General features: G+C 34.2%; 3 protein-coding genes across 4 annotated transcripts; 1 reads left to right on the top strand and 2 right to left on the bottom strand.

Annotated features, from left to right (window-relative positions):
• Positions 1-441: 441 nt before the first annotated feature.
• Positions 442-3,972, bottom strand: LOC110682403 (APO protein 1, chloroplastic-like). Of its 2 annotated transcripts, XM_021858735.1 has the most exons (4): positions 3,628-3,972; positions 3,146-3,248; positions 1,827-2,242; positions 442-1,476 (listed from the first exon to the last, which is right to left on the bottom strand). In XM_021858735.1, exons 2-4 carry the CDS (start codon positions 3,239-3,241, stop codon positions 645-647), a joined length of 1,344 nt encoding a protein of 447 aa, XP_021714427.1. In that variant the 5' UTR covers positions 3,242-3,248; positions 3,628-3,972; the 3' UTR covers positions 442-644. The 2 variants fall into 2 exon arrangements, with proteins under 2 accessions (XP_021714427.1, XP_021714426.1); XM_021858734.1 differs by lacking the exon at positions 3,628-3,972 and having other exon boundaries at positions 3,146-3,280.
• Positions 3,973-14,686: 10,714 nt separating this feature from the next.
• LOC110682402 (uncharacterized protein At2g23090-like) lies at positions 14,687-16,997 on the bottom strand. The gene is made up of 3 exons (XM_021858733.1): positions 16,763-16,997; positions 16,510-16,550; positions 14,687-15,055 (listed from the first exon to the last, which is right to left on the bottom strand). The coding sequence occupies exons 1-3, from the start codon at positions 16,833-16,835 to the stop codon at positions 14,936-14,938; spliced, it is 234 nt and encodes a 77-aa protein (XP_021714425.1). The 5' UTR covers positions 16,836-16,997; the 3' UTR covers positions 14,687-14,935.
• A 4,874-nt stretch (positions 16,998-21,871) lies between these two features.
• Positions 21,872-22,990, top strand: LOC110682401 (protein PFC0760c-like). The gene is made up of 2 exons (XM_021858731.1): positions 21,872-22,173; positions 22,349-22,990. Exon 2 carries the CDS (start codon positions 22,358-22,360, stop codon positions 22,832-22,834), a length of 477 nt encoding a protein of 158 aa, XP_021714423.1. The 5' UTR covers positions 21,872-22,173; positions 22,349-22,357; the 3' UTR covers positions 22,835-22,990.
• The last annotated feature ends 1,696 nt before the right edge of the window (positions 22,991-24,686 follow it).

The raw sequence follows: 24,686 nt of genomic DNA, 5'->3' as shown, positions 1-24,686 counted from the left end.
TATGCCTACTGGTCGGTGACATAAATGTCTATGGTGACCTTGTGTCCGTAACCGGCTAAACTGATAATTAATAGTTAGAGTAAACAGTTAATACGAAGTATATATTGATATAGGCACCAATTGACCAATGTACACCAAGGATAGACTATAGAGCATATGGCCTGCGGGTATGCTCGTATGCATGCAGAAAGCTATAATGGACACAATTTCAAAAAGGTCACACATTATTTGAACTCTAGTCAAGTAAACAATATCAATCTTTTCATGAACAAATTTCAAACGAGTAAGCTTTCCCCCCCCCCCCCCCCCCCTATTGTATTAAAGATTTACAAGTTTACAATATCAATCTTTTCATGAGCAAATTTCAAACTAGTAAGCTTTTTTTTTCCCCTATTTATTACAACTCAATGAGTTCCTTCACTTTTTATTTGATTGGAAAAAAAATACAAGTACTTACTAGTGGAATATATCAACTCTTAACAATTTACAATATTTAACATATATTATAAAAAAATTAATTGTTTTAACATTGGATGAGTCCTAAATTTGATACACATATTTACAAATCCACCATACTATAATCGATAGTTTTACAAGCCCTCCTCTGCTACAGTGCCTACTTATACAAGACCTCCACTGTCATATCAGGCAACCAAGCGAGCTTCCTCACTGTCAGGAAGCACAATATCAAGCCTCATCATGGGTTCATACCTCTTAGGGACCACGGCACCAGCTTGCTGACACACTTCAACAACAGCAGGAGCCTTCCCATAAAATCGCTTGAGCTCAGTCCTCATTGGGGGTCCTCCAGGATCTCGAACATGCCAGACATAATTTGGCGGGAATAATTCATCAATAATTGCATCTTGCCAACCATGCTTCCCATCCCTCCACTGGTGCTTAAATTCCCCACAGAGCTTCGCATTATGACCCCATGGACCCACGTGAACTTCAGGGCAATATCCACATGCTTTGACAGAATACTTCGTCATCAACTTTCTCACACCCTTTGCAACAGTTTCATATGCGTTCATTGTTTCTTGAGCAACCCTAGACAGATCTGAGGGTGGTGGAGGTGGAAACCTCAACAAAGCACCGTGTGTATCATAGCTTAGGAGTGCTGAGGAATCTCTAGGTTTAGGTGTAGGATCCTCAAGGTACCCACCTCGGTCAATAATTTTCTTCCCAATCATTCGAATAGGTTTGGTTCTCCGGCGTGATGGGTAACCTGGTATATCAACACCAGCTTGAATACAGAGTTCAACAATGGCAGGGATCCGATCATAATCGAACCTAGTTTCATGCTTAATTCGTCGACCAAAAGGGTCATAGAGATGGTATGACTCGGTAGGGATAATCACATCATTGATTGATCCCTTGACCCATAAGTGGAGCCCTTGACGCTTATTGCTGCTTGAGCCCCGGCAGTTTCGTATTTGATGCCCAGTCTCAGCAACATGAACCTCAGAGCACTCACTGCAAAAGAATCATCTTATTCATGACTTGTGACACAAACCGCATGTAAACAAAAGAGTGATTTCTTCGGCTTCACTCTCAAGTCAAATTGAATGAGCTACTAGTTTTCAAGTGTTTGTATAGGACTATAGGAGTGTTCACATAGCTCACTTAAGAATTGATGAATTACTGATGCATATAATAGGCTAATCATAAATCAGAAAATCACAAACCAAAACTAAAACCTGAAGTTAAAGCCAGATATAATACTTTGAAGAGATTTTTTAAAACCAGATTTTACTTGCGAAAAGTTCATAATGATAACAAAACTAACATAAACTACAGTAATAAGAAAACCAAATCAAGCTTACCTACAAGCATAGACTGGAATTACATGCAAGAGTTGTGCAAGACCTCTAATCAATCCCTCCCATGCATTCAGAACTTCATGTGCAACAGGAATCAGTTCAGGGACTAGTATACCATTCTTAGGAGGTTCAAGTGCCTTTTCTATACCCATTTGAGCAAGTTTCTTGTCGGCCCGTGCCATCCGCTGGATTTCTGTTATTGGGATTGGATAGGGTTTTTTCTTTTTTTTGGGTAATACAGGTGGAAGATCCACATTCTGTGGAAGTACCTCCTTTTTCACTGATCGATAAGACTTTTTTGATGAAAATCTCTCCTCATTCACTGACCGATCACTTTTCTGCCTCTGCTTCCAACAGATGATGCTCAGACTCAGAGATTGTTTTGGTAACTTTTCTGTATGAGGCCTTTGATGTACACCCTATAGGAAAATGGAAACCCAAATGAGTCCTTAAAACAGGTACATATTCAGATAGTGGTATAGAAAATCTACTTCAATATAAAAACTCTTGAGTATATATAAGAAGGTGAGAGGTGAAAAAAATATAGCCTTTAACCAGTGCCATCAACAATACCACCTACTTACTCCGAATATATTCTGACAATGTAGAAGTTTAGAACAATGATATCTGAGAAGGGTACTTCCTCCATTAAAGGAAGTGTCACTTAAGGCAGGTATGGAAATTGGGACTTCTATTACATTATATTTTGCACTACATTGGACTGCTAATTTCCAGTCACCCTCTCACTCACTTGCACTCACACACACACACACAAAATGCTTACTTATAAATGAAGGATGAAGAGAGTAAATCCTATCACTGAATTCCATGTTCGAAACAAAGCATGTCATAAAATTGCAAAAACAAATATTGAGCATCTGAACACTGTAATAGTCTAAGATTTTTCCTTGACTCTTGGGTCTACTTTCAACATCATTGGAACTCTAAGCATTAGCAACTTTGGAAGTATGAACCATAACAAAGGACTAAATCAAAAGTCTTACTAATCAATCTCTACTTAATTGTTTGCAAAGCAGTCTATAATTGACATGTTATCACTCTTTGGATTGCAATGTACTAAATCAAAATTATTTTCAGCAAAATGTTAAGTGCATTTACTACCATTAGGATCAAGGGTCTAGCATAACTACGTGAGTAGTCTCTCGGCAATATTAGGAATAAGGCTATAAGAGTTTCTTTATCATATAAGGATAGCTCCGTGTGTAGTAAAGCATGATGATACCAAAATACCTCAAGGTACTTCAATGAAATTTATTCTTTACCCCAACATAATGCAAAACGAGAAGACACGAGCGCCTTACCGGACACTGATAGACCATTAGCAGTCTACTGGAAGAAGCCATAGCTCCAGTAGTAAGAGAATGAGGGACCTTATAACATAAGGCAGCAACATTCATCACACTCCTGCATTCATAACCAAAACAGGCTAACTTCATCAACTTCCTAATGCATATAATTATATCAAAGGGTACTACTAACACACATCAATCGTTTTAAAAAATTGTTTATAATACAGCTCAATCAAAACCTAATTTGCCAGAAACCAATTAAAACAAACTATAGTATATTTATTAATATTCCATTAAATCAAGAGCTTATTATCAAATTATAATTGTATCCAACATTTTCTATCTCTCAATTTAGCAGTAAGAACGAAGAAATTCATAAAACTCCAAGGCTGTGAAAGCTGCTAATCAATGAAGAAATTCAATTATATAACAGAATTTAAAGAAAAATAAAATAAAAATCCTAGACAAGAAGTAGTTCATCCATAAACCCTAACCTTTCGAAGAAGGAGAGACGATAGTACTGTCGTGTAAATGGCGGAGTAAGCGGCTTGCGGTGAGACTGTTAAAAGCAACGCTGGTGTGGCGAGGTGGAGAAATGGCGAGTGCACAAGAAGGGTCTATGGAAGTGAACAAATAGCGACGAGAGAGAAAAGCAGAGAGCGACGGCTTTATGTAAGCAGTGACTCTGACAGTGAAGGTGGCTAATAGTGTCGCCGGAGCGCTAAGCGGGCCAGAGAGGGAACAAGAAGGGGGTGCGTGAATGGTTTTAGCGATTGGGGTCAGAAGTCAGGAGAAAATACTTGTTTCATATGGCATATTAACAGGTTTCGTTTATACGAGGGTTAAAGTGTCATTTCTACAATTTCGCCTACTCAAAAAGGGTAAAGTTGTCAAGATGCACGAAGTCCATCTAACAGAGTAGTAACAAACTACCGACGATAACAATTCTTGTGTGGAATGTCTAAGGTGTTAGTAATAAATTAGCAATCATTCGAGAGCTTTTTAGAGTTAATAAGCCTTCTGTTTTGGTTTTAGTAGAGACTCGTATAAGTGGTGTGCAGACTCAAAGTGTACGTGATACTATTGGTTTTGATGGCCAACTCCGTGTCGAAGCCCAAGGATTTGTTGGTGGTATTTGGATCCTTTGGCGAACTGATGATGTGAGTATTTCTAGTTTTGGCAATCACACTCAACACTTGACTGTCGAGATCAAAAAGAATGGGGGTGATCCTAGTCTATTCTCTGCTATATATGCTAGTCCAAATAGTACTGCTCAGAAGGAACTGTGGGAGAGGTTGGAAAAAATTAAGGATCGTTATTCGGGACCTTGGCTTCTGGCAGGGGACTTTAACGAGACTGCTAGCATGAGTGAAAGAAACGACGTTGGTGGTCCAGAGATGGTTCGAAGGTGCCGGGACTTTACTAATTGAATTGAAAATAATGGTCTCATTGATTTGAATTATTCGAGACCAAATCATACCTGGTTTAGAGGGAATTTGCCAGCTACGTTCAAGTCAGCCCGGTTAGACCGAGGATTTGTGAAAGATCAGTGGAGATTGAAATTTGATGAAGCTGCCTTGAGGAATCTCCCCAAGTCGAAGAGTGATCATTGTCCAATATTGATTAGTACGACTGGGTTTGCGCCAATTCCTTCGGCTACCAAACCTTTTAGGTTTCAAGCGGCTTGGATGAATCATATTAAGTTCGAAGAATTTTTGCGCGAGAAGTGGGATGCAAAGGCTCCTCTTATCCCTTCTTAAAATCGATGGCGGGCTTGTCGGATGAATGGAATAAGATGGTGTTCCATAATACTTTTAGGAAGAAATCTAAGCTTTTAGCAAAGATGGAGGGCATTCAGCGTCGACTGGCTCAACGAAAATATAGACACTTGTTGAAGCTCGAGAATCGGCTAAGAAGAGAGTTAGATGATGTTCTTGAACAGGAGGAATTATTGTGGTTTCAAAAATCTAGAGTGGATGCTATTAGAGATGGTGATAGAAACACAAGATACTTCTACTTGTCTACCATTATTCGTCGAAGAAGAAATCGAATTGATGCTTCAAAATGATAATGGGGAATGGGTTAGCTGTCCAAATATGGTAAAATCAATGTTGGTTGACTATTGGAAATGCCTATTTCAGGAAGAGCCTTCGATGTTTGTTGGGGAAATGATGCTAACTTACCATTTTCCTTATATTGATGATGATGCTCGAGAAATTATTTCACGAACCTTTGATGAATGTGAAATAAAAAAAAAATAGTGTCTTCGATGAAACCCTTCAAAGCTCTGGGGCCGGATGGGTTCCAACCGTTGTTCTATCATAGATATTGGGATTTAGTTGCCCCTAATTTAGTTGAATTGGTGAAAGGCGTGCTAGATGGTCAGATCTTCCCGGAGAGCTTGAATGATGCCTACTTGGTTCTTATTCCAAAGATGGAGACCCCTCAAAAACCGAACCACTTTCGCCCTATTGGTTTGTGCAATATTATTACATATAAAGTTGTGACCAATGTGATTGTGAACAGGTTGAAACCTCTCCTCCCAAAGTTGATTTCCCCTACTCAGTGTAGTTTTGTTCCGAAAAGACAAATTACAGATAATATCATAATCGTGCAGGAAATATTGCAATCAATGAGAAAGAAGCAAGGTAAAGTTGGATGGATGGCTGTGAAAATTGACTTTGAAAAGGCCTATGATCGTGTTCGATGGAGTTTTATTCGTGACTCCCTTATGGAATTACGATTACCGCAACTGATGGTGGATATTGTGATGAATTGTATAACCTCAACGAAGCTCCAGATTTTATGGAATGGAGAACCGATATAGTCTTTTTCCCCAACTAATAGGGGTATTAGACAGGGTGAACCCCTATCATCTTATATCTATGTCATCTGTATGGAGAGATTGGCTCATTTAATTGAGCATGAGGTTAAGTTTGGAGGGTGGAAACCGGTCAAAGCTAGTAGGAAAGGACCTGAAATTTCTCATCTGGCTTTTATCGACGATTTGATTTTATTTTGTGAAGCATTGGTGGAGCAATCTATGTGTATGAAACAATGCCTTGATAGATTTTGTAATGCCTCGAGGAGCAAGGTAACTTGTGCTGAGTCCAGGGTGTTCTTCTCTGTAAATACGAATTTGGATGTGTGAGACTCGATCTATCAGACTTTAAACATGGAGAGTACGAATGATCTAGGTGTCTATTTGGGAGTCCCTACAATTAATTTAAGGACTTCTAAACAGGATTACCAATATCTTATTGATAAGGTGAATTCGAAATTGGCAGGATGGAAAGCTAAGACTTTATCTCTAGCAGGAAGGATAACATTGGCTCAAGCTTGTATCTCGTCTATTCCATACTACACAATGCACTACCAAGCTTCCTAGGAGTACTTGTGATGAAATTGATAAGAAAACTAGGAAATTTTTGTGGGTAGTGATGATAGCAATCGAAGGATTCATCTTGTGGCCTGGGAAAAAGTTTCGAAATTAAAGTTGGAAGGTAGCTTGGGTATTCGTTCAATGCGTCAAGCTAATTCGGCTTTTCTTGCAAAATTGGGGTGGAGGGTGCTGGCAGAACCTCAATCTCTTTGGTCAAGGGTGCTACAAAATAAATACTGTGAAGGGCGTTGTGACTTAGATATGTTTAAAGATAGTCAAGGAGTGTCGAATGTATGGCGTGGAATTCTGAGCAATGTAAACACTGAAGAAAGGCATAAGCGTGGCAATAGGCAATGGTTGAAGTACCCTATTCTGGAAACATTTATGGGCTACTAAGACCCCGCTCTTACAGATGGCTGACCCTGCTCCTCCTGATGCAATTCATGAGGCTACAATAAGGGAATTTTGGGACTCAAATACAGGTTGGAAATTTGAGTTGTTTGCTGATTTCCTTTCAGAATCGTTGCTTGAAGAAATTGCAGCGCATGAAGTATTAGACGATGAGAATGTTGTGGACGTGTATTGGAATGGGGATCCAAGTGGAGGTTTTTCACTTCAATCTACCATCAAGATTATTCGTAATTCAAGGGAGATTAGTGCTGAGCAGAAGAGGCAGTAGAAGGATATTCGGCGCGCTCCGATTCCACAGAGGATAAGAATGTTTCTTTGGTTAGTGATGAGTCTATTTTATATATATATTTATTCCCCGTCCCACGGTCATATTTGTGCTTATTTGAGCTATATGGAGCTATTTTTATTACTAATATACGTTTTCTAGTGTTTTTGTAGAGTTGGTATTATTTTGTAAGAATTTACAGAATTATGACAATTTCCGAACTTATTGAGCCACTAAAAAGATATTGGAGTTTGATCGTATTTTATGACTGTATATTTTAAGCCCAAGGCAGAGTTAGAGAAATTTAAGAAGTGAAGAAACTTGGGATAATCAATTCTGAAAGCCCAGATCCAAGAACAAAAGGGAGCAGTGAAGCCCAATTCGCAGCCCCAACTGACCGGGCTCGATCGGGCGAGTCTTGGCCCGATCGGGATGATTATCATCAGCGCCTACTTCAGATATTTGGGCTTTGTTGATTTGGGCTCATCATTGTACACCGAATTCTTGGAAAGGCTTCTATTTAATTTGTTTCCTTGGTTTAGTAGGAAGAGGATTAGAAGTTGACTTGGTCTTCTTTTCCTTTTCCTATGTAAGGAGGTAGTACGGGGTAGGGAGTTTGGGGTAGTAGTTTAGTTTTTAGTTTTTAGTTTTGTTCTTTTCTTAATTTAATTTTTCATTAGTTTTAAATTAGTTTTAGTTTTATTTATCTTTTCTCTTTCTCTCTCTAACTCTTTTCTCTCTCCTCTTAAACTCTTAGTATTATTTTCTCTCTCTATAACTATTGGTTTAATTTCATTAATTTATTCTCTTTCTTTGATCATGTCTCCTTTAATTGTCTTGATTAGTTTAGTTTTTATTATGTATGAGTAGTTTTATTTCTAGGGTTTGTGGGGATCCATAAATAATATGAAGGGGTAATTTATTATTGTTGATTATCAATGCTAGATTAATTTCCTATTGATTGATTTAATGCTATGTGACTAGATTTGCGCAGATCTTTTATGCATGAGTTTAACAATATTGATTCGAGATTCGTCAGATGAGAATTGTTGTTTAGGTCTAGTTTCAATAGGCAGGTTAATTTATAAATGGTTGAGTCGAGATTTGAAAGATGAGATTTAATACCGGTAAATTAATTGTGTGATTGTAATACGTAGCAAAAGCCCTTTATGATCTGATTAATGTACGCATTGATGATTGATTATTATGTCTTACCCTGGGATATTATTTATCGGTGAACCTATACCCTAGGTCTTTTATTCATTGTTTATTCTCCTACTTTTACTCTTTCCCACTTTTACTCATAGTAGTTTAGTTTCCTTCAATTATTATATTTTGGTTACTTTATAATCTAGATTATATTAATTAATTAGGAATAGAAAGACTCGTTTCTCTGTGGATTCGACCCTACTTCCCTATCTACATTAGTTAGAGGATTTAGGTAATACTTTTGATTAGGGGATACGACTTTACCCTGCCAAAATTTGGCGTCGTCGCCAGGGAAACGGTTTTATTTTTATTTCTAGTTATTATTAGAGTCTAGATTTTTTTTTTAATTTTTTTTTTTATGAGTTGAAAATATCCATGCTTACGCCACTACAAGAATTATATAATTTTTATGCAGCACCTAACTACTGTAGTTGTCAACGTCTTTGTCATGAAAATCCTGAATGCCTTTATAGTGAGTTTTTTGTGTGTGCTCCGGATGATTTTAAAGTCTTTCCATATACATATAATCATATTCGGAAACGATTAGTTGCTAATGAAAGTTATTGGAAGGCTCTTGATGAAAAAGTCTATGGACACTATAATAATATGAATGTTATTGAGGATGAAGAGCCATCGGTTATAGAATTTGTGGTTGAAAAATCATTGGTTGACGAATCGGTGATTGAAAAATCATTAGTTGTAGAAACGGTGGTTGAAAATTCCTTTGTTGATGATGAGGTTATTCGTAAGGGTGGAATTTTCAAGTCAATATTGGATGATAAAGACAATGACTACCTCCATGTTCGTTCTATTAATTCTAAATTTTTAACGGAGGAAGTAGAAGGTTGTGGTGTATTTTCATCTCTCTCTTTTGATTTTTCCTTCTACCTTGAGTTCTCTTTATGCGCTCCTAACCTTTTCTTTGAAGGGATTAACGTGCTTACAATTAAGCCCTGTATAGTGTTTAATGAAATGTTTGCAGGAGTGTTTGATAAGTTACTCAAGGCGTTGAATTCTTCCGATTGAGAGAAGGAGTATGGTCGAGCGGGACCTTGATAAACTAGCGCTTTACGGGAGGCAACCTGTACTTTAATTTGCTTTTTAATTTAGTTTTTTCTTATTTTTGTGTGCGTGTTTTATTTTATTTTATTTTATTTTTTTTAGAGAGGTAAGGAGAATGTAACTAATGCTTGTGGGAGTTTGTTTTTGTGCAGATTTTGAGCTAGAGAAGGCTTCATTCACGCTGGAACTGCACTCATATCCGATCGGGCAGAGCTCGCCCGATCAGGCGCGCGTTCGCGTCAGCAAACTTTGTCAACTTTGACAGGCCATAACTTTTGCGTTTCTTATCTGATTTTTGCGTGTGACCTTTCGTTGGAAATCTCTTCAAGTCTAGTTTCCAATGCAATTGGAATCACTGTATATCATTTATATATCAAAAGTTATGATAAGAATAGTGCACCTGACTCAAATTTGAACTTTTTCCCACTAACACCTTGTTTCTTTCTTTCCCTATTTTGTTCCAAAGAGATGCATTGCAATCCTCGAGGCTTTGGTGACATTGATGTGGTGATGATGATGAGTAGTCACCTTGACTACTAGATTCCCTTTAAGACAATGAGGACATTGTCTAATTTAGCTTGGGGGAGGTTCTCGTGTGCGCTTGGTATATCTTTCACCCTCTCTCTTTTATTTTATTATTTTTTTTTCTTTTGGTGTGATGAAAATTTTTCGAAATTGTTTTGATTCTTGGTTATTGATGATAAATATTGAGGATAAGTTGATTATGATTTGATATTTGATTGCCTTGAAACTTTAACATGCGTCAATTTTGTCCAACTACTTGTGAATATAGTGCTTGACTAGTTGATTTGGTTAGGAAATATGTGATAGTTCCATAGTTCCTGGTATGTCAAGGAAATTAAGTATTGGTTTGCAACTATTAGTAATATTTATATGATTCATTATTATGCACATTGAGGAGAACGAAGGCATTTGTTCTTTTAGGTAGCCTCCAGATATTGTAGATACATTTGTTCCCTTCTTGCTACCCATGTTGTTGCCTTGACTTTTTGTTGTTTATTAGCCATATTACAAGCCTATTTTGCCCTATTGGTTATTAGTCCCAAGCTTGGCTTGGGGGAGCTATTAGTGAGTGAGGTGAGGGAGTTTGTAGTGTGCTTATTATTTGTACAATTTGGGTGGGTTTTGAGAAGTTGTTTTGTTGTTGATCATGTTTATTTTTGATGAGTTTGAGAGTTATATTTTCTTGAAAAAATAAAGCATGATGTTATGAAGAAAAAAAAAAAGAGAAGTTCCTGAAAAAAATGTTGAAAAATAAGTGAACTTCAAAAGAAAAGAGAAAAAATGTTCAAATGTTCTAGTAGGAGGTTGATCAAAAGAGAAATAATTTTGAGCCTCAATGAAAAATTCAAGTTTGGAAAATAAAGTTTGTTTATTCACTCCACTTCTTCATTATTATATCTTATGAGTGAAATTGTAAGAGTTGGGATTGTTTATTATGATTGGAGTATTTTTTTGGTGGATGTTAGAGTTGGTTATGTAGGAGATGTTGATCATTATTTATTTTAATCATGGGTTTTACTAGGATTTGCTCCCTTTAAGCATAGCTTTTCTCTCACTTATTCCCAAATGATTCCTACCCTTTACCCTAGCCTTACATTACAAGCTTCAAAGACCTTCCGACCTTTGTGCATAGAGTTGTATGAATGTGAAAGTGTTGTTTATGAATGCAAGTTATGATTTGACATATTTCAAGTCGACTATAGGTTGAGCGTACATCTTTTTTTACACACGAGAGTGTGAGTTGGGAGGGCATTGTTCACATAAAGGGGTTGGTTGGAGAGCGATCGAATACATCTTTTACTCGCCACATAAATGAGAGTTGAGTGTGTAAGCACTAGTCTTGAATTCTATATGCTCTCGTGGTTTGCTCTATATGACAATTGTTAGGGAAGATTAGTAGTTAGATGAATTTGATTGGTTGACTTTAATACATGTTTGTCAGATTTACCTTGAATCGTATTTATTGATTTAAATTATTTTGGGGGTGAAATATTGATTTATTTATTCATTGCTTTGCTTAGGGACAAGCAAAGGTTTGGCTTGGGGGAGTTTGATGAGTCTATTTTATATATATATTTATTCCCCGTCCCACGGTCATATTTGTGCTTATTTGAGCTCTACGGAGCTATTTTTATTACTAATATACGTTTTCTAGTGTTTTTGTAGAGTTGGTATTATTTTGTAAGAATTTACAGAATTATGACAATTTCCGAACTTATTGAGGCACTACAAAGATATTGGAGTTTGATCGTATTTTATGACTGTATATTTTAAGCCCAATGCAGAGTTAGAGAAATTTAAGAAGTGAAGAAACTTGGGATAATCAATTCTGAAAGCCCAGATCCAAGAACAAAAGGGAGCAGTGAAGCCCAATTCGCAGCCCCAACTGACCGGGCTCGATCGGGCGAGTCTTGGCCCGATCGGGATGATATCATCAGCGCCTACTTCAGATATTTGGGCTTTGTTGATTTTGGGCTCATCATTGTACACCGAATTCTTGGAAAGGCTTCTATTTAATTTGTTTCCTTGGTTTAGTAGGAAGAGGATTAGAAGTTGACTTGGTCTTCTTTTCCTTTTCCTATATAAGGAGGTAGTACGGGGTAGGGAGTTTGGGGTAGTAGTTTAGGGTTCGTTTGGCATTACTTTGGTTTTCTATTTTTTAGTTTTTTGTTGTATAAAAGTATATGATATATGTCACATAATAAATCAAAAATTATTTAAACTTGTTAGAATTATAACAAATATGAAAACTGACAACAAAAAAGTGAAAACACCTTTTTCTTGTTTTCTGTTTTTGGTTTTTAGTTTTCAAAAAAACAGGAAACAAAAAACAAAAAATGATGCCAAACATGTCCTTAGTTTTTAGTTTTGTTCTTTTCTTAATTTAATTTTTCATTAGTTTTAAATTAGTTTTAGTTTTAGTTTTCTTTTCTCTTTCTCTCTCTAACTCTTTTCTCTCTCCTCTTAAACTCTTAGTATTATTTTCTCTCTCTATAACTCTTGGTTTAATTTTATTGGGAACCATATATGACCATTATATATTGTCATCAATGTCCGTGGTAGGTTTGAGTTCACAAAATTGGTAAAAATTGTAAACGAGTAAATTGACCGTTTTAAGGCAAATTGGGTGGTTCCACCCACCTAATTTTACTCCCGGAGGATATTAGGGACCATGTTAAAAATCTCGGCAATTTTTATTTCCGGGCGAAAAAAGGTCAAACAATTTCAAAATTGAAAACTATTATCCACACTTTTTGAGGAATTTCAGAGGTCACGGGACCCAATGGCGAAAAGTTTTGAGGTCCTAGGGGATACATCTCACGGTCGTATAATGCCGTTTGGAACCATATATGACCATTATATGTTGTCATAAATGTTCGTGGTAGGCTTGAGTTCATGAAATTGGTGCAAGTATTGAATGGGGGTAAATTGATCGTTTTAAGGCAAATTGGATGGTACCACCTACCTAATTGTACTTCTGGAGGGTATTAGGGACCATGGTAAACTTCTCGGCAATTTTTATTTTTGGACGAAAAAAGGTCAAAAAATTAAAAAATTGAAGACTATTATCCACGCTTTTTGAGGAATTTCTGAGGTCACGAGGCCCAGTGGCGAAAAGTTTTGAAGCCGTAGGGGATACATCTCAGGGTCGTATAATGCCGTTTAGAACCATATATGACCATTATATGTTGTCATAAATGTCCGTGATAGGCTTGAGTTCACGAAATTGGTGCAAGTATTGAACAGGATAAATTGATCGTTTTAAGGCAAATTGGATGGTACCACCTACCTAATTGTACTTCCGGAGGGTATTAGGGACCATGGTAAACTTCTCGGAAATTTTTATTTACGGACAAAAAAAGGTCAAAAAAATCAAAAATTAAAGACTATTATCCACGCTTTTTGAGGAATTTCTGAGGTCACGGGGTCCGGTGGCAAAAAGTTTTGAGCCCTAGGGGATACATCTTAGAATCGTATAATGCCGTTTGGAACCATATATGACCATTATATGTTGTCATAAATGCCCGTGGTAGGCTTGAGTTCACGAAATCAGTGCAAGTATTGAACGGGTAAACTAATCGTTTTAAGGAAAATTGGATGGTACCACTTACCTAATTGTACTTCCGGAGGGTATTAGGGACCATGGCAAACTTCTCGGAAATTTTTATTTTTGGGCGGAAAAAGGTCAAAAAAAATTCAAAAATTGAAGCCTATTATCCACGTTTTTTGAGGAATTTCAGAGGTTCCGGGCTCCGATGTCTAAAAGTCTTAAGGCCCTAGAGGATACATCTCAGAATCATATAATGCCTTTTGGAACCATATAAGACCATTATATGTCATAAATGTCTGTGGTAGACTTGAATTCACAAAATCGATGCAAGTATGAACGGGTAAATTGACCGTTTTAAAGCAAATTGAATGGTTTCTCCGAACTTATTGGACTCCCGGAGGGTATTAGGGATCATGGTAAACATCCCGACAAATTTTATTTCCGGTAAAAAAAAGGTTAAAAAATTCAAAAATTGAAGACTATTTATCCACGTTTTTTCAGGAATTTCGAAGGTTACGGGGCCTGGTGGCAAAAAGTTTTGAGGCCTTATAGGATACATCTTAGGGTCATATAATGCCGTTTGGAACCATATATGAGCATTATAAGTTGTCATAAATGTTTGTGGTAGGCTTGAGTTCACGAAATCGATGCAAGTTGTAAACAGGGTAATCGACCATTTTAAGGACAATTGGATGGTTCCACCCACCTAATTGGACTCCCGGAGGGTAATAGGGACCATGGTGAATAACTCGCCATTTTTATTTTCCGCGCGAAAAAAGGTCAAAAAATTCTAAAATTAACACGTATTTTTAATGAATTTCAGAGGTTACGGGAACTGGTGGCGAAAAATTTTGAGACCATAGGGGATAAATCTCAGGGTTTTCATTAATTGGTGGTAAGTTTAAGTTTTCATAAATCGTGGATAAACATATGACCATTGGATGTGTCATGCAATGTATGTACTCTATATATTCTCCAAAAATTGTTACAAGCATATTAGTGTTGATATAGGCATTAATCTATTGTTCTCATACAATATTTTGGGATTATAGTAGCGTAGCAAATAAGATCTGACTAAACAACGTAAGTGTTACCCAGCTCATTATTATTACCAGAAAATAGGTATAATCATTCATCTTTGACGAGGTGTTTCAGCAGATTTAAGCCTGCAACATATTCAAGATAAATTATCACACAGTATCCAATTGCATTGTCATATTAAGCACAAAGGTTCACATTTAACAAACCCATCACTTGAAGACAAATGTACTTGGAAGAATTTTAAACGCTACAATTTGATTGATAAACATTACATGAATTTGGCATGACAAAGATCAACCAACGACTTAAATTATCATACGCATTACATAAACTTGGCATGATATAGAACAGCATGGGTCATTTCTTGAGGTGTGGGAAACAAGCATCAACGGCATGCTTCGGATGCTTTGCTTCAGCATGCTCACGGCATTTTACCTCTGAAGTGGTGCATATGAATGTCTGCATACACACCTTGCACTGCATCCATCATTCAAAAGTTAAATTCCAGTACAAATAGTGATAAAGTATTTTAAAAGTTTAAAGAAGAATTTAGCACTAGAATCCTCCCAAGTTTGATGATGCAACAGAGACAATAATTTATATTACTATGTATTTTGTTATAGAGGTACAAAACTAAACAATCAAGAGTGTTTCATGGTAATGAAAGGCCACATAAAGTTGCATTCTTTCAAGTGCCACAAGGCTCACAATAAACAAATCAGCATTAGCCACCTTCTAGCATCATCAATTACTACGATAAGATAAAGGTGTGAGCTCAATAGTAGTTGGGAATGGAAATCCAACGCAGATTACATTGACTTGAGATCATGAAACACTTTCATCACAAAGAATTTGGCACTGTGGTTTTGGGACAAAGAGCAACATACAGAAAAGCCAAAGAAAGATGGATAGCTAATATAGTTTTCAAATACAACTTCAAAAGCTAGATCAGTATGTATCAGTATCGTAAGATATGTAGCAATTCATAGAAAAATCACAATATGAAGAGCTTCAGGTAAGACAATAAATCAAATGAAGTAAAAAACACTCCAGCATATTTGTTTATAACAAGCTAAACCAAATCACCCTTGAATATAGACTATAATTCAAACCAGATCACTAGCACTTAAGATCCCACTTTTTCAAATGTGAATTCAGAGTCAAGCTTGAATAGATTACGACAACTTACATCTAAGTGCAGATTATATAACAAGATCAGCAGGATCATTTATTGCCTAGGAAGCTAGGACACCAGGAGCTCCTCTAACGATAGACAATGTAACACTTTGCAATTTGAAAGGATAGGTCCATCAAAGGGATTAGATTACATATATAATTTTAATGAGTTAGTACGTGTGATCATGTAAATTTTCAGAGTCCGACAAGGTATAACCGTATAAAGCAATAGGCAGTACTCTTCATAGAAAAAATAACAAAAAGTAGCAGCTTCTGAGTCTTGAGTTATTAACTACTGAACCTATGTTGTGGGATCCCTTGACAAAAAGTATGATAGCAAGGGATTCTCAAGCACGCAATTAGGGGTCAAAGTACACCAGATCATATAGGAGCTTCGGATAGCAAACACAAAGCAGCTTATTAATTTTGTTCAAGATCGATATCCAAGCTATTGCAAGCAATATTAGTCCAATCACACAAAATTCGATATATATAAAACTAAGATTCTACAACATTAATAGCAATTAGTTCCACAGTTGCAGCATTTGCAGACAAATATAGTGTTCGAATCACAGAATTTCAGTATACATCCAAATTCCCATATAGATAATTGAACAGCTTGAAAACTAAGCAACATCTTTACCAACTCTCACTATATATCACAAAAATATAATCAAGCACAAAAGGCAGTAAAAAAAAAAAAAAAAAACAATTTCAAAAGAAACAGATATTGATAATGCAAAGAGCATAACTACCTGAATAGTCATGGCTTTTTTATTCGCATCCAGTTGGCTTCCTGCACCAGATCAAACCAAACCAAAACATCAACAAAAATTCCATGAAATCTCAACTTGATTACACAATTACATGCAAAATATAGTCAAAATTATCACGTAAAAGATTCAGAAAGAAGTAATTAAGTCGAATTTTTCATCAATTGTTCAAGAAGAATTTTGTCGATTTTCCAAGAAATTGACCCAAAAATACAGTAGAATAAGAAGAAAGGACCTTTGGCAGCTTTGTTCTTCTCCAAGTTTCTTTCGCGAGCAGTCTTGGATTTCTGGGCGTTGCCTCCTCCCATGATTTCGCAGTTCAAAGATGCAAACCCTAATTCGGGAGGATTTGGTACAATAAGAAAGGGGGGTTGGGGGATCAGGAAAGAGAGGCTCACCGCAAAATCTAAAATCTAAAAAAAAAAAAGAAAGTGGGAGAAATAAGGTGGGCAAAAAAAGAGAATTTAGTGCAACCCTACCAAGTAGAATTTTACAATTGTATAATTATTCTACCACGGAGTATACTAGATAGTAGATACGCGTCTTCCACTTGCCAACGGCCCACCGTCCTATCTAACATCTACTAGTCTATTATCACTCCGTAACCTAATTAATTTTTTTAGTGTTTAGAGAGACATAAAGGGCGGGGGTTGAGAATCGATCCAAGAACTCCTTTAATCGGGAGGGAAGCTTTAACCACTTTAGTTATCCCTCACTCTTGCTCCGCAACTTAATTAATTAGACAAGTGATTAACCAAATTGGTATAAAACTTAGCATTACTTTCGTTCTTTGTGACAATTTGACAATACTATCAAAGTTGTCAATTGTGACAAATGTGTATAAAACTTTATTCACAAATAAGTATAGTAGCTTGTTATATTTATTTGTAAGAGGGGGAGTGTAATGTCACACGTTAATAGTTAAATAATAGAATTGGTTTTTATTAACTCCGTATTAGAAAATTGTAGTTATATTTTGTATTCTCTCTATTGTTCATTTTAAAATATATCAGTTTGATCGGTATATTTGTCAAGATGTAACTTTGACCATTAATATCTTTTATTGTCATTAGTAAAAATTATAACAAGATTATAGTATGAAAGTAGATATTATGACGAATCTAACAATATATTAAATAATAACATTTATTTAATTTACTATTATAATAGTGTGAAAATCAATTCAATACATTTAAAAAAAAAACGGAGAAAGTATATAGATAAGCAATATGTCGTTTTCATTTACTTGCCCATTGATTGTCATATACGCCTTTAACCAAATTTTATAGTACAAGTGTGACCCAATACAAAAAAATTAAATGTATACACAGTTACACACGGAATAAAAGGTGTAATGCAGTAATGTTACTAATGGAGTATAATGGATTAATGGTCACCGCAAGTTCTAGAATGTATAAGATCTAAATGGGCACTGTCTGTTGTAGACTTGCAGTAGTTAGTTAACTCCACTTTGGGAAGTTCTCTCAGTCTCTGGTGTATTTCACCTTTTGCGGCTTTGCCTCTACTCTTTTTTGTTTTCTTTTAATTTCCCTTTTTTTAAAATAGAAAAAAAAAAAAAACTTCTTCTGTTCTTTTTTACCTGACATTTTCTTTTATCACGTTTGTCAATGTTAAACTTTAACGGTCAATAAATTTAATTCTCCATAATTGAAAAATATAAAAATTATATATTATGATAGTACTTATTGAGACGAATTCAAAATAATCCAACATAAATATATTTTTTCTTACATATTATTCATAAAGCACGGTCAAAAGAGGGGTGATGAATAATGTAAAATCAAAGTGAGTCAAGTAAAAAAAACGGAGGAAGTGGTAATTAAGTGACAAATTGACAATCTATCTATCTATATATTATACTAAAAGACAAACGTCTCAATGTGAGGATGACAAATGTCACTCTCTCATTGGCTTAACTTAAGTATAAAATATATTTATATAATTACTGTTTACATATTCAAGAATAGTTATTTTTGTTAAACTTAAAAGCAAGTTCTATACATGTATAAGATTTTCATGATTTCCTAACATAAATATTGATTTAATTTTTTTTATAATAAATATATACTTTCCAATACTACAAATAATCCATAAAGTCTTTCCAATCTTTATTTATAGTCAAGTTAAAGAATAATAACTAATTTGAAGCAATATGATTAAAGTGCCATAATTAAGTAAACAAATATTTCGTATTTTGAAAGGCTAATATTGTTTTTTTTTATGAAAATTAAATAAAATCGATAGAATTTAGTTTGACGTCAATTATGAAATCAATACAAACATTTAAAAAAAAAATCAGATGTACAATAAAATATTGTGCACCTATTATAAAAGCTACCCTGTAATGAATGAAAGTTATTTATGCTTTATTGATAAAAATTACCCAAAATAGTCTACAAGTTATCCTAAATTCAATTCAAGTAATCGGTTGAATACAAAAGTTTTTGATAAAGATACAAAATAGTGTAAAAATTACTTTTATCGTTTGTTGTACTCCTTGACAAATACTGCATGCTGAGCCGAAATGCTGTCTTGGAAAAAAAAAACATAATCTTGAACAAAAATTTAATTTTAATCGGCCTTTCATTTTCTATACAATGTCTTTTACAATGACTTTTTGTTTTTCTTGCATTAAAAAAAAAGGAGACATTTGACGGAAAAATGATAGATATAAAATGTATTATAACTATTACTCGTGTTTTAAATTGTAATATTCGTATTAACAATGCTATTACTTATGAATTTTTTTTAGAAAAACTAACATTTTGATTTTAAAATCGTGCATTGCTCATGCACTATACTAGATATACAACAATCATGTGCAATAATTTATGTTGTTTTATACATAATAATACTTTTAACTATAATAGTATGTTTATATAATATAATATTTTTTATAATATAAAAAAGTATATGTATATAATATAATATTTTAAAACACGTGTCCTCCATACCAAGTGTTTGGTTGTTGGTGTAGTGGTGATTGAGACTACACTTGGTAGGGAGGACCTGTGTTCGCTCCCCTGCAACAACAATCGAAAGGGGAGTGGAGCCTAATAGTCCAGAACAAATCCTCAAATCTGGATTAGCCCAAATGATGAACCGGATAGAATACCCAAAACTCAATGCATATATGACGGGAATTAACTTATCCTTTATCTATCTTATACAAAACTCCAAAGTCTAAATTTTTTTTCAAAAATATAATAATAACATTTGTAAATTTTTGTTAATATGAAAGATATAAACCTATCAAAATGTATATATAGTTAATTTGTTTAATAACTTATATCGAATGCGTAGTTTTATTAAAATTATTTGCATGTAATCATTAAATGTGTTGGGTGTTGTGTAACTATGCAATGTCCAAAACTTTAGTTGAGCGACTTTGATTTAGTGATTGTACGGTAAAAAGATATTGACTTCGATCTTGAAACCTAATAGTCTAATAAATTCTAAATAGAAAAATTAAAACAAAAGGAAATGAAAATAGTAAATGGCTTTAAATATTGAAATCAACATAACCTTTTAAATCAATTTAACGAATTCAAGAGACAATTTTAAGGCTTTTAAATTAAATGGGGGAAAATATATGTAAAAAGAACATTTTTAGATATATAAATGTCCATGCACTATTATAAGAGTTTTGTTAACCATTTTATAATTAAGGTAGGGATAAATCTTTGTAATATATACTCCGTATATTTTATTTATATAAAATTATCAGTATCCATACCTATATAAGATGTATTTGTGTTTTAATCAGTTGTTGGTTATATATATGACTATTATATAATATATAGTTTTTGGCACAATGCTTAACTTAGGAAAATATATGTTATGGTAGGTCAAATATAAGGTTATTATTGTGTCTATAGATTTAATGAATGCGACGGGTAAATAAAACATGTATATATTAGATTGATTGTAGCTACTGATGCGGATGGTATGATAAGAAAATTTTAGTTTTTTCTCAACGGGAGATATAAATAAATTAGTCCACTTCTTATATAGCTATGTGGAGTATTATTCAATTATTTTTCAATTAATAAAATAACATTATAAAAAATTAAAAGAAATTCAAATAACATAAAATGCTATTCAAATAACGTTCCTTTAATTTTTTTTATTGACCATTAGTAACCAAGTCCTTTAATAGTAAATGAATTACCTTTGTTTTTATTTTTATTTTTCCTATGGGTTTAATAATTTGATTTATAAACCGTGTATCGCACGGACACTATGCTAGTTGACAATTATTTGACATGGCGTCTAATTGAAGCCTCTTTTGGGGAGGAAAATAGACTAATTTCACCGACATCTTGCCTTTTGGAGTTTTGGGTCTTAACTTCTCAGCCCATAGAGAAGGTAGTGGCACTGGGCTATAGGGTGATATGGGCTGAACTTAATTACGCTTTTGTGATCATCACAATTATGAACTTCCTTAATTACCGGCTGTTTAAGATTGCAATAATTCATGGATAATTTTAATGAGATTTTCTTGTAAAAAAAAAAAAGTTTAATGATATTTTTCAATTGTTTTGGGATAAAGCATTTACGCATCTATCATCTAAATTAAAATTGTATTACCCAATTAAAATAAACGCATTTAAATAAGTTACAAGTATCACTATTTTCTCACCTATAAATGATAGATAAATTTCGTACTAGTACTATCAAACAAGATAAATATCTATTATTTTAAGTGAAATATGGAAAACAATGCTAGAAGGAAGAGTTCACAAAAATTCAAGAACAAATATTTAAAGAGTTGTGTCTAAATTGAGGGTTAAAGGATCATATCGGATTTTTGAACATCGGTTATATCGAATTTTTGAACATCAGTCATACCTAACTAACTCATTCAGATTTTTAAATAATTCGATCACACATCTTTCAGTAAAATATAGCTGGATTTGAATCCAACTCAATTTCAAGCTGATCAAACAATTGGGCATGAAACTCCATTATTTAGCTCCTAAATAATAGGCAAGTAATGACATAGTCTCATGATGTATTAATGTATTGATATATTGTTGATCATCACAATAAAAAATTATGCAAATAATATTCGATTCCATATTCTTAAATATCATCATCTCAAGATTTTATCAACCAGACTAATTGACATTGACTCATGTTTTCCTTAATCATTATGCTAAACACAAAGAACATTAGTGACCCAATTAAAGAGGTTTACTCCACCAATGCCGTCAAGTAATGTTATTATCAAATGAAACATACTGACACCCGTCAGTTAGGTACCTGATGCCCGATACCTTAACTACTACTTACTCTGCTGCATCCTTTTTATTATCTATTGTTCCTCTCGCCCAGCCTCTCTCTTTCATAAATCTCAACTTGTCCCTACAATTTCATCACCCACAATTTCTTTCTCAAAAATTTAATTAAATAAATCCATAATAAATTGCATCCGCCACCGATAAATAGTCCCATATACTATTTTACGATTACAGTATTAATACCGAGTACCTCGTAGTAATTACCGACAATGCGATTATTTTTTCGTATAATTATTGTTGTAAACTAACAGTAATATAGTAATCCTTAATTATGTTTCTCCTCCATCACATCAAATTAAAGTAAGATTACAAGGAGATAAAGGTATATGCTCTTCTCTTCCCTCCCCTTTTTATCTATTCCTCAATTTCAGAAAAAATCTGCAGAAACTTTTGATTCAAACTCTCTTCTTGACTCCATTATATGATCAATGGAAATTTTTTCTGAGCTAATTCTTACGATTTCTCTCTCTTTGATCTTCGCCTCTTTCTTCATCAAGCTTGTGTCAATGCAAACAAACAACACCGACGACAACGACAACGATAACAATCACGATAAATTAACAGAGGAAGCACAAATGATCGACAAATTCCAATACACACCCTTCAAAGAAGAGGTGATCAAGTTTGAGGAATGCCCAAATGAAGGTAAATCTTCAGTAGAATTGTATAATGTAGTAGGGGTAAATAAGGAAGATTATAAGTTTCAAGATGTTGAGGTTGTTGATAGTTATGAAGAGGGTAAAACAGAGGGTAATGATGATGATGACGACAACGACAACAAAAACGTGAGATTTGGATCAGAGGAAGAAAATGGAGGAGAGAGAAACTTGTGTGAAATTGAGATTGAAAGTGAGGATGAAGAAGGAGGGGAAAGAGAAATTGGGATAATGGATGATTGGGAGGAAATTGGAAGAAAGGATTTTGAAGAGCTTCTTGGCAATAAAGCAGGGTTTTACAATGTTGAGGTTGATTATGAAAAATGAGATCAAAATTTGAAGTTAATTGTAGAGATTGTTACAATGTTGTGGATTTGATTGTATTTGTATAAAATTTAATTTGGACGAATAATATTTAGATTTTAGGGATTGCCATTAATTGTACTTTTGATATGGAATAATAAAATTCTTTTGATTCAATTTGTTGCAGGCTTACTATTTTGTGTTTGTACTTCTCATTAATGCCCAAGTATACTCCTTACTTCTTTCTTGGGTGTGTAAATTTGTCTTTTGCTTTCAATGGAGGATGACTAAATTAGTTGCATTGGCAATTTTGCAAGTTTTTACAACTTACAAGCTATAGATTAAACGATTTGAATCCAATTGTGCATGCATTAATGACATGATCAATCACTTAAAATGAGTCACAACTTGCCGCTAAGAGTTCAGTTTTTTCAGAATGATTTACTAAATTAAATTGATATACGAGTATACAAAATAAATAAATGTACAATTTAAGAGGCTAAAAAGTCACAATACAATGGTTAGGAGGCTAAAAACATCACAATACATTGGTTAAGTACTCAAGTGGTTACATTTTTTTTCCTCACACCGTAAGACTTTATTGGGAGTGAGGGGATGAGGGAATTTTCACCCCCAACGAGTCACTACCTTTAAATATTATATCTCTCTCATCTCTTGATCCCACCTAAACCCACTACTATTTTTTTACTCCCTCCGTTTCAGAATGATGTTCTTATTTTGTAAATCGATGCAAATTTTTACCCATTTTTTACTGTAAATATCTTTAATCTCACACTAACAAAAATTATAAAAGTAAGATATTAATAATCTACTCATCAAGACGATAAAACTAGATCCCACATTACTATATTTGTTCTTATAGATTAAGAGAAATTTAGAAGATTCTCTAAGATTCTAAACAAGAACTTATAGAAGAGAGAGAATATTATATAGGAAATTTTGTCAACAACTACCAATTAAAGCACGTGTTTTAAAAACAACTACCTATTAATTTTTTTTAAAAAAAGAACTACCATAAAGTTGTAAAAAGTTTAAGTAGTACTATCACTAGCAATTTTGGTTAAATCTCTGGCATTTGGATCTCAATTTTTATCACTTTTTACCTTTAAGAAGGGTAATTTAGTCAATTTAGATGGTGATTTTATGAGGTAAAGATAAAAAGTAAAACCTTCATGCCGAATATTCTAGTTGGAATTATTAAAGTGGTAGTGTTACTTAAACTTTTTACAAGTTTTTGGTAATTCTTTTAAAAAAAATTAATAGGTAGTTGTTGTCAAAACACGCGCTTTAATCGGTAGTTCTTGACAAAATTTCCTATTATATATACTTCCTCTCACATTCATTACTTTTTAATAAAATATTAACCTTACTATATATCTTTTACAATTTTTTAATATTCCAACGACCCTACTTGCTCCTTATTTAAGTCGATTAAATTATCTAAAACTATGTGTCAGTCAAACTGTAACACTTATTAAAACAAGGAGGGACTAAGAGTAAGTTTAGCCCCAAGTCTTAAAACTTCGATGTGACATTATTTTTGGTGGTCCCCATTAAAAATGATGTCATCAAATTCTTGTTACCTCTCATTAAGACTTGTTCAAATTTATCACTTTAGCCCTAAGTCTCAAATATATGACATTTTTTTTTAATCTCTTTATATGTAGAAAAGTGTTAAAAAAAATAATAGAAATAAAGTTGAGATGGGTCCCAATCTCAAGTCTTAAGTTGAGTCTTGGAATTTCAAGACTCAACTTGAGACTTGCTTGAGATTTAAGAAAAAAAATGGGAAAAGTTTTAAACAAAAGTCTTAAGACTTAGGGCATGCCTGGAATTCCAGAAATTAAAAAGGGAT

The sequence above is a fragment of the Chenopodium quinoa genome, unplaced genomic scaffold (genome assembly GCF_001683475.1).
Source record: "Chenopodium quinoa cultivar QQ74 unplaced genomic scaffold, ASM168347v1, whole genome shotgun sequence".
Taxonomy (NCBI): domain Eukaryota; kingdom Viridiplantae; phylum Streptophyta; class Magnoliopsida; order Caryophyllales; family Amaranthaceae; genus Chenopodium; species Chenopodium quinoa.
The sequence above is the reverse complement of the archived record's forward strand: the minus strand, read 5'-3'. Positions and strand labels throughout refer to the sequence as shown.